This window comes from Echinops telfairi, unplaced genomic scaffold (genome assembly GCF_000313985.2).
Source record: "Echinops telfairi isolate 266 unplaced genomic scaffold, ASM31398v2 ScPeMD7_443;HRSCAF=831, whole genome shotgun sequence".
Taxonomy (NCBI): domain Eukaryota; kingdom Metazoa; phylum Chordata; class Mammalia; order Afrosoricida; family Tenrecidae; genus Echinops; species Echinops telfairi.
This window is the reverse complement of record NW_022104341.1, coordinates 76,576,644-76,586,956: the sequence shown is the minus strand read 5'-3', so window position 1 is coordinate 76,586,956 and position 10,313 is coordinate 76,576,644. Positions and strand designations below refer to the sequence as shown.

Here is a 10,313-nt window from a genome sequence, read left to right as displayed (position 1 = left end):
GCAGACGCTGTTTGCAGAAGCACCAATGCTGGGACGTTGGGAGCAGTGCCTGCGGTTTTTCCCTTGTAGAGCTGTATTCATTCTCCCGTTGAGACAGTCACGTTTGGAGAAACAGCTATTTTTTGCTGCATACAGGGTTTCTTCTCCCCAGAAAGGGCTACGTTGACGTGTGCTCCCCATACACTGAATGGGGACACTTGGAGCGGTGGTTGCTCGACTTGAGTACGCCTTTGAACAGACCCAGATGGCTGCCAACTGCGAGGCCTCTGAGGGCCGGCAGGTAAGTGTCACGCCGCCTCCGCTCCTTGGCTCCCAGTGGTGGCTGTCTGGTGGGAGTGTGAGCTCTCCGCTGCCAACGCTGTTTTCCTTTTAAACAAGGAGGCCAGGGGCCAGATTCTTTTGTGAACACTCCCCAATTTAAAACATTGGCAACTTACTCTGAGAATTTTTACAATAGCATACTGTCTAAATACAACATCCCTGGGCCATCTGGCTCCTGATCCTGCCTTCCTGCCCTCCCCAGGACTTGAAGCAACACATATTTTGGGTGAAATCTATGTTGCATGATCTCTTTTCTTATATCAAAATCTCCCCCTCCCCCATCAATATCTTATTAACTGGAGGGGGGGGGAAATCCCTCCCTCCCCCCTCTAGTTAAGCATATACAATAGGCCAAGAATAACCGCTGTTTCTAAGAAAACTGCTGTCGGTAAATAAATGTGCCCCAGAGTGAAGTGTGGAAGACAAGCTTTTCTGTGGTGAGGAGGCAGGAGGAGAACTGAGCCCGGCCTCTATGTCCCAGCCCTGGCACAGAGAGGGCCATGTGCTCCTATGCTGGGGGGGACTGATGCTTCTACAGATGGGCTCAGATAAAAACTGTGTCACTGAAAAGATGTATTTGATTTTTCATTTGGAAAGTTACAAAGGAAGTGCAAATGCAGTGTGAGAAGTTAGGGCAGCAGGGGGTCTGTGGCCTTTGGCCTAGGCCCAAGTCCTAGGCAAATAGAAGTCTGAGGTGCTGCTTCTCCCAGACAGCGTGCAGTCCCACTGAATGAAGGGCTTTGCAGCCCCCCTGTAAGTGGAGAAGTTCCTGAAGCTTGGAAAAGAATTTGGCCTTTGGCATCATAGAAAGAGGATTCCTCCAGATCAGTATGGGTTAAAGCAAAAAGTTACAGGTGATTGGTTGGTTTTGGTTTTGTGTTTGTTTTTAAGCCAACTATGATCCTGTCGATGTATTTCTGAAGAAAATGTAAACTGTTTCACACATTCTCTTAAACATCACAGTGGAAAAAAACCCAAGTACCCGTATGTGTGATGGGGCAGGCAGAGGACTCCACTCCCTCTGTCCTTGGCAAAGGCCCAGGGTCCCACTGGGGGGAAACGCCAGCTTTGCTTCCGCATGGAAGCCAACGTCATGTCAGCCCAATGGAGCTTCAGCAGGCCCCAAAGGCAGGGCAGGGAGAGGGGTCTTTTTGAAATGCTTCTAGGAGCTCTGTCCAGCTGTTTTAGTCTGTCGTCCAGCCCAAAAGCACTGCACAGAGCTACAAGGACACGGATGAGATCACGGCCCTGCTGCCATTTTCTAGGGAAGACTTGGCTTGGAGCATGGCTGCCTGGATTCGGAAATGTGTCCTTGACTCCATGGAGTAGTTCTTGTAGTTCTGCCTGGAAGAAAGCAGAGACTCAGCCCCGGGCAGCTGCTCCAGGAGCGCTTGTCCTTCAGTCTGAGCTGGGGGAGAGCCCATCAGCCAAGAAGGGCAATTGCAGGCTTAAGCCCCAGTCTGTATCCACAGACTGGGCTGGACCCTGCCCACCAGGAGGATTAGTTCCCTCTCCCAGGGGACAGGGCCTCGGGGAAACACCGTTGGTCCTGCTGAGTCTCCATGCTGAAGCCTACCCTAACCTGTCGCCTCTGGGTTTGGAGAGGGGGGTGGGGGTGGGTTCCCAGGGCTGGAGAGGTGGAGCCAACATCCCACCACCAGCCCTGCCGTGAGACCCTGGGCCACTCCCCGCCCCCCTCTCTGGGGTTCCAATTCCTCCTTGGAAAGCCTTGCCTCTCCCTCCCTTCCCCATCCACCCAAACACACACACACCACCACCACCACCACCACCCCTACCTACTATCTGGGGTTCTAATTCCTCCTTTGAAAGCCTCGCCTCTCCCTACCCTCACCTCATCCCCACCCCACCTCCAATCTCACACACACACACACACACACCTACACCTACACCTACACCTACACTGCTTTTGCCAGCCACCACAGTCACTGCTGCCTGGCTCCTCTGCCAGAGCCGGGGCCAGGGCAAAGCTACCTAAGCCTTACTTGGCAGTTTCCAAGAGTTTGACGGCCTCTTCATTTCTGCTTTGTTCCATAAACAGCAGAGCCAGCTCCAGCAGGGCATTTGGGATCAGGTAGTGGTCATATTTAATCTTCTTTTCACTGGGGAACGAAGCAGAATGCACTCACGTGCTGCCCTTCAGTGAACCTGCAAGTGCTTCCACGATGGTCCCCCAAGTGCTCATGAGGGGCTCCCTGGTCTGAACCAGGAAGGTGAGCCTCTCTATCGGATCCTCTGCCTGGGCCCCCAACTCTCTGACAACTCTGGCTCCAGTCCTGTCCTAGGTCAACCCCAGCTTTCTCCAGGTGGAATCATTTATCACATTGGGAAGTCTCTCTGATTTGAACCACCTTCCATCCTACCTTTTAAAAACCCAAATCTTTCAGGAGCTCCCCTGCCCAGCCGCCTTCCTGGCTCTTTTGTCTTTAATGAGCCAAACATCCCAGGCTCTCAGAAACTCCCTGCTGTGGAGCTCTCTTCAACTCCTGGCGGTGACCTTCACTGAATCTTCAATTCTTCCCCTCTGTACTTTCACCCAGGAGCCCTGGTGGCGTGGTGGTTATGTATTGGGCTGCTAACCACAAATCAGCTGTTCCAAACCACTGGGCTCTTCAAGGGAGAAAGACGGGGCTTTCCACTCCTGTCAAGAGTCACAGGCTCAGAAACTCAGAAGTACTTCAACTCTGTCCCATAGGGTTGCTATGCATCAGAATTGACTCATGGCCCTTGAATGTGGTTTTGGTTTTAAAAGCTTCACCCAGAGAGGGACAGGCCACTGTATTACCCCCTCTGGGGGCATCATCCACACAAAGCGAGAGGTAGTCAATGGGGTAGGCTGGGCTGGGGTCTGTCGTGGATGTGAAGATGGAGAAGCCCTGAAAATTCTTCCCGAGAGCCCCTGGTCCAGCTAGAAGCCCACGCAGAGCAGTGGCACCCAAAGACCTCCACTTACTTGGCAGAAATGCTCCTGAAGTTCTCCTCGGCCTCAAGGACTCGGCCCAGGTATTTCAGACACAGGCCTTTCAGCAGTTTGACCAGACACTCGTCGTCCACAGAATATTCGTTCTCTGCAAGTAGGATGTGCATGTGCGGGAAGAACACAGGCCGGTCATTACTACAGAGGACTTGGACATGGTCCTCGTCCTTAGGGAGCTGGCGTCTGAGAAGGAAAGGCACCCCTGACACGACAAGACAATTTCAGGGCTGGCCACGGGGGGGCTGTGGAGAGCTCAGCAGAGACCCTGGCTCTACCTGCGGGGCAACGGGGAACTTCCTGGAGCAGAGGTGACATTGAAGATGAGCCAGGAAAGACAAAAGGACAGGGTAGAGAAGTCGGGTGGGCATGCTGGGTGGAGGGCCAAGCCTGGCAGGTCCAAGACAGTCACCTGGGCTCTTGCCCAGCGTCTCCTCAGCCTGCGTGATGACCTCGAGCATGCCGTCTGTGAGCTCCCGCTGCTTCCCGATGACCGCATAGCCGTTCCAGACGTACATCATTTCCTAAGGGCGGGGACAATGGGCCCCGCCCGTCTGGGAAGGCTGCCTTTCCGCCGGGAGGTATGCCAAGCGTGCACGCACCTGTCTCCCCACCCCCAGGGTCAGCAGTTCCGCAGGCAGGCGCTGAGTCGGGCTCTACTCCCTTTGCCTCAGCCCCAGAGCAGGGCACAGGAGAGGCGTCCCACAGGTGGCTGCATGAGTCAGCCACCCTCTCCAGACAAGGGCCCGCCCTCGAACCCCTGGCTCTCATCCTGGCCCTCAGCAGATCCCACGACCCTAGCCTGAGGTGTAGGGCCCGTCTACCCACCAGCGCAGGGATTGGCAAGGAGACAGGGTGGGGGGAGAGGTATCGCCGGGCCTTCCTGATGGCAAACTTCTCGGTGGGCAGAGACTTCCCAGCAATCTTGAGTTTCAGGCCGGGCACAGCTCTGTGAAAGACAAGAGGTGGAGAGCAAATGAGAGTGGACTGAGCAGAACCCCCACACCCCCGCACCCCCCACACACCCGCAGCTTCCCCTTCTCCACAGATGAGAAGGTTAAACTCTAAAGAACTCCCTCACACCAGAAACCGCCTGTGGCTATGGCCTTACTTCACACCCTTGCCCCAGGGCCTGGCCACTTCCTGTCATTAGGCAACACCCCCCCACACACACACACACACTGGCCAGCTGTGGTGAGGCTGCCCCCAAAAGCACCCAGGCCCGTTCTGCCCCAGGCTGTCTCTCCTCCAGTCCTAGGGTCTTTTTCTCAGGAGGGCCCAACCCCAGTTTTTCAGGGGAGACCACCATTCAGAGAATAGTACACAGCACAAGCCCTTAACCACATTGCCATATGGACTGCGGCCCCCGCTGTTTCAAAAAGCAGTACAATGTGGCATGCAGCTAGCCAAGCTGCCTCAGCTAGGGTCTGGCCCCCAGGACTCCATCCCCACCCTCCGGGTCTGCCACAGCCCCTGGGGGCGTGGGGGCCTCAGGGCTGAGCCATTGGGACTCACTCCAGAAACAGCTGAACCTGGGTGTGAGCTCCCCCGACCCTTCTCCTGCTCGGTCTCTGGGCCTCAGTTGTCTCATCTCTGAAATGGGCACAATGAAGCTGACCCTCCTAAGGGTCTTGAGGGTGTTAGACGAGATGGAGACAGGTCGTGCCAGACACGCAGCATGTAGACACCCTATCATTTTGACACCAGCAGCCCCAGGAAGCTTGGGTTACACCCACTTCTAGGTCTGAGAAGTTGGGTGGGGCCCAGCCCTACTGGGGCAAGGCTCCAGGTCCCTCGTGATCCTTCCTGGGACTGGGCCCATCTCTCCAGGAGACCCTGTTCCCACAGCCTTCTCAGGAGGCAAATATAGCTGCCTGGAGAATGGAAACAGCCACCACTCTGTGGGCAACTCAGGAGGCGCCAGGCTCCATGCCAGGGTCCTCAAACATGTCATGTTCTATTCCCAAAGCCACCTTCAAGGCCAAGGTGATCCTTCCAGGGTTAAAAATGCTGAAAAGCGGCACTGCTAAGAAGTCGCAGAGGGTTGGGCTTAATCCTGTGTGTCGGTTCCACTCCTGGGCTCCCTGCTGTGCCGCTTGGAGTGGGTAACCCTAGCTCAGCAGGTGGCCAAGGCCGTCCCCTCTGGGCACCTCGGCCGCCTCTGCCAGATGGAGAGGCTCAGCGGGGAGAACGCTGGCAAGATCACTGTGAAAGAACCCCTCTAAACAGATGCCAGGCTCTGACCCCAGGAGCAGCGGCAGAGCGGGTGCTGATGGGAGGGAAAGAGGCCTGTGAAGGGCGTGGTGGCGGTGGGACCTACCTAAACAGCTCCACTTCGTCATCCCCGAACGGCTTGTAGTCCTCCTCCCCAAACATGCTGAGGTAGGCAGCCTTCATGTAGACGTAGGTGGCCTGCGGGGGAACACAGAAGCAGCCAGGTGTGAGCAGCCCCCTTGACCGCTGCTCACTGCCCTGGACTGGCACAAGGACCTTGTTTGGAGGCACCAGCAGAGTAGCTAGCATTATCCCGGATCCCAGGAGGGGATTCAAGGGCGAGGAAGCTGAAGGCGCTGTAAGTGGTGGGATTGATAGTTAACACAAGGCAGATCCCTGCCGAAGCGGCTGCCTTCTTGTCTGAGAGGAGAGAATGACCCCGGGCAAGTCAAGGGGCAGGACGTTCTGAGGCTGAAATGGAGCTACCGAGGTAGGATGAGCACTGACAGTAGCAAGGGCTTCTGGGAAGAGCCAACTTCAGAGCTGGCCCTTGAAGGGCTGTGGGAAGACTCACAGGACTCTTGAGAAAGGGGTTTCCCAACAAGGGGAACCACCTGAGCAAAGTCATGGGTAGGGATGTGTGTAGAGGGGGCAGGATGCCTGCGGTCTGAGGTCAGAACGGCCAGGACCGGAGTCAGAGCCAGCTCAGGCTCCCGTGGCACAACCATCATACTGTGTGTGCCGGGCAATTGACATAGTGTCACCTTGCTTGATTCCACAATGACAGAGCCCCACCCCCACCCCAAATCTGAATCCTGCCTCTGCTTCCTAACAATTGGGAGGTGACCCCAAGTTTGTGTGGGTCCCAGCCAAAGTCTTGACCACTGGGTCCGTAGCCACCCCACAGGCAAGGTGAGGCTGTGCAGGTGACCCCCACCCCCACCCCTACCGATCCAACCCTGAGTGTCCCCCTTCTCAGGAGTCCCTGGATGGGAGACCAACAGTCAACACGCCCAGCTGCTGAAAGGCGAGCCGCTCTAGTCCACCCCGAGGTGCCTCAGAAGCCAGCCTAGAGGGTCTACGCTTGGAAAACCGGCCACTGAAAACCCTCTGGAACAGAGTTCTGCCCTGACACCCCTGGGCCTGCCCTGGGTCCAGAGAACTAGACGGCAAAGGGCTGTTCTCAGAGCTGCCAAGTAAGAGCCTGTCTCTGTGCTGCCCTCCAGTGGCCACACCTAGAACTGAAGCTGCTTCCTCGTGGGCCGCTGCTGGAGGCGGGAAAGGGGCGGGACTCCCTGGACTAGTCTGGAGCAGGAGGAAAGCAGCGCTGAGCCACCAGCAGCTGCTCTTCTACCATCGCTGCCCGCATCCCTACCTTGTTCGGTTTTTCTGCACCGACATGACATGCTATTGTCCACCTAGTTGTTTAAGTGCTTACTGCCACTCTCTCCAGACTGCGTCTTCGACGAGATATTTGCTTTGTTCCCTGGCCCAAGCAGGGTCTGGCTCAAACCTAACTTACCCACCCGTTAAACAAACCTCAACTAACCTAAACCTAAACTTCTAAAGCCTCAGCAGCCTCTCCGGCCCTCCTTGACCTCTGGAAGCTATGTACTGGCTCATCTTAGAAGTTCTACCCCAAACTCCACGCCAGGCTTCCCTCGACCTGGGATGCAGTCATGGCCTAGTTCAGACTCTCAAGGCCCTGACTTCCTCTAAGCTTAGCCTTCTTCACCTAAGCTACCAGGAGTTCCCATGGCCTAGAAGAGAGGTATTAGACCCAGCCTTGTGACCAAGGGATATCCTGGGGGCTACACTGATGGATAATGGCAGTCACCTCCTTCAATGGGAGTCTGTCTCTTCAGGGCTATTGAGCTGTTTTCCAGAAACATTTATCTCGCTGTATTACTCTGGCAGCCTCCATGCCAGGTCAGGCAGGTGTCCTTAAGACATGGATGGCAAGTAGCTCCGAGGCAAGATGGAATTGCATTAGGTAAATCTGCTGCACAAGACCTTTTTTTTTTTTTGGGGGGGCTTCCTATTTTGTTTATTTCCTTTAAGACCAAAAGACCACCTCCTTGCAATTTCTAGAGAGAAAATACCAATCAAGGAACAGACTTGGTTTCGACTGCATATCCAGTGTGCTGGACGGAGTATACACCGTCACCGTCCGCACTGTTCAGAAGGTTGTCAGTTGACTACAGGGTACTAAGAGATTCAGGAGGAGTACACGATTTCCCTCTTCCCTCCCACTGGACTGTCAGCGATCATGCTTTGACAAATTTTCCACGAAGAAGATAGGGAGCCTGGAAATCCTGCTGATAGTAGGAGTAGACCATTCTCCAATCCCATGCCAGGACCACAGGCTAAGGGACACATTCTTCTCTTAAAGAAGGTGAGTGAGGAAAGAATGCCTGATCCCAAACCAGTACCTATTTTCACGACCACACCGGTCATGCACCAGCCCCACTTCCTGCCGCGCTCTGAATCTGACATGTGCCCCACCCCCACCCCCACCAGCTTCAGCTGTAGACCTCTTGAGAGGATTGAAGAACAAGGCTGTTTCTTTGAGGACTAAGGTGTACCTGACCCAAGCCAGGGTGTTCTCCACTGCATCATGTGCATGTCAAAGTTGGACACTGAAAGCAAAATCTTAACAACAAAAAAGAATCTCAGTAATTAAAAATAAAGCAAGATCTTAAACAAAGTTGGACACTGAATAAGGCAGACTGTAGAAGAATTGATGCGTATGAGTTGCGGTGCTGGAGAATATTGAAAATACCATGGATCTCTTAAAAGGACAAACCAACCTGTACTGGAAGTAAGGCCAGAGTGCTCCTCAGAGGCCTTTTGGACCTACTGGCCCTGGAAAAGGACATGATGTTTGTTAACGTGGAAGGGCAATAAAAAGAGGAAGGCCCTGATGGACACAGCAACTGCATCAATGGGCTCCTGCATCGGACCAATTGTGAGGACGGCACAGGGCGGGCAGGGCTCCACTCTGTGCAGAGGGCCCCTATGGGTCTGAGTCAACTCGATGGCACCCGACAACAGCAGCAGCGCTGAGGAGGAAGGGCACCTCTGTGTCCTTCCATGCCAATCCTTGACCCTGGCGATGCAGTACCCCCTGGCAGCACCCTGGCTTCCAGTGTTTGCTCTTGCTGTCCTCTCTGCTCAGAGTGGCCGCTTACCTCCTCCATGTGACCATTCTAACTCCTCTTCCTCCCGTTCCATAACTGGGTTGCCCAGGGCTGTGTCTGAGCTCCCCGTGCAATGAGCACACTGCTGTCGCCTGGAATGCTGGGTGATTGCTGGCTGTAGGCGCTGGAGAGGCCCGTGGCCCCCATGGGGACCACTTGGTACAGTCCACATGGACCACTGACCATGTGTCCAGGGCTGGCTGGAGGGTGCTGTGGCAGCCAAGACTTGGAGACAAGGCATGGAGGACCCCCCCAAACCTGGGCAGCTACAGCCTCCATATTCATAGGAAATTCCAAGTATTCACAGAGAAAGCAGGGCTGGCCTCCCCACCACCCTAGACCTGCACAGTGAGCTGAGGGTGGAGCAGGGACTCGCAGCCAAATCCTCACATCCTGACACCTGGCCCTCCCACTGCCCCTCACAGCAGCTTCAAGGCCACCCAAGGCCTCCCCTGCCCTGGGTAGGTGGACCCAGTGGCTCCCCTCGCTCCCCAGGAAGACTTCTAGAGTCCCCATGAGCTCCGCATGGTTTCTGACTTGTTGAAAGTGGGAGGTGAGGAGGAAGGGACGACGAGCCCTCAACGGCTGAGCCTGAGGAAGTCCCTTCCACAACGGCAGGCTGATCTCAGGGCAAGCCAGGCCTCCCTGGGAGAGCTATGGAGCAGAGAAAAAGCTGTGGTCTTAGAATAATCGCCCAGAACTGCCTTCAAATCCAACAGCTGTGTGGTCTAGGAAGGCCAGTTACCTGCTCCTACCTAGCCTTAGTGTCCCTCATGTGCCCGCCCAAGTGCAAGGCACACCGGAGGGACTCAGGGCTCAGACTGCCCTCTCACCCATCTCCTCTTGCCCTAGGCCCAGAGACTTCCCCTGCAGCTGAGTGCCCAGGCAAGGTCCTGAAGAGGGCCTTCCGTCAGAGGCGGAGGAGGCATAGGGACAAGACGTAGATGACCAACGGGACCCTGGACCTGCATCCACTCAGGTCAGGGCTGATGGCTGCCTGTGCCTGGAGGGCTGTGTGGAGAAGGCATCCAGGGTCCCAGCTTGTGAGGAGACCCAAGAGCAGGGGCCTTCCCAGGCTGTCGTCTCTATGGAAGCTCAAATCACCAGCCCTGTGAAGCTCCAAGCTCCCACGTGTGCCGGGTCTCTGTTCTGTTTTGCTTTGCCACCATGACATCTCTTGAATGCTTCCCCCCACCCAACTCCCTACCCACATACTTCTTTGGGGTGTATCACTTCGTTTTACTTCTAAGGAATCAACTCTTCTATTTCCAGGCACTGACATGTGACCTAGGCCAGGCCAATGAGGCCCAGTCCTGGGACTTTGACTGGAATCTGCACAGCCCCGGAGGGAAAGACCGAGGCCAGATGACACTGGGAGAATTTCCAGATCTAATGAGCCAACTGGCTACAAGCAGCTAAGTACATGGAAAGGAAATGAGAGTTCAGCTTCTCAGTGGTACTGGCCACATTTGAAGTGCTTGCTGTGCATAGGTGGCTAGTGGCTGCCACGCAGGATGATGCAGAAATAGACCATTTCCACCACAGCAGAAGGTTCTATTTGCTGGCACTAGTGTGGACCACGAGTG

General features: G+C 55.3%; 1 protein-coding gene across 1 annotated transcript in view; it reads right to left on the bottom strand.

The window, feature by feature from the left end:
- Positions 1 to 865: 865 nt before the first annotated feature.
- Positions 866 to 10,313, bottom strand: part of TTC39A (tetratricopeptide repeat domain 39A) — a 30,997-nt gene continuing 21,549 nt past the window's right edge. Inside the window, exons 10-15 of the mRNA XM_013003848.2 lie at positions 5,634 to 5,725; positions 4,142 to 4,262; positions 3,726 to 3,837; positions 3,293 to 3,407; positions 2,325 to 2,441; positions 866 to 1,665 (exon numbers count right to left, since the gene is read on the bottom strand). Coding sequence (XP_012859302.2) covers positions 1,542 to 1,665; positions 2,325 to 2,441; positions 3,293 to 3,407; positions 3,726 to 3,837; positions 4,142 to 4,262; positions 5,634 to 5,725 — 681 coding nt within the window. The 3' untranslated portion in view covers positions 866 to 1,541. The remainder of the gene's footprint in view (positions 1,666 to 2,324; positions 2,442 to 3,292; positions 3,408 to 3,725; positions 3,838 to 4,141; positions 4,263 to 5,633; positions 5,726 to 10,313) is intronic.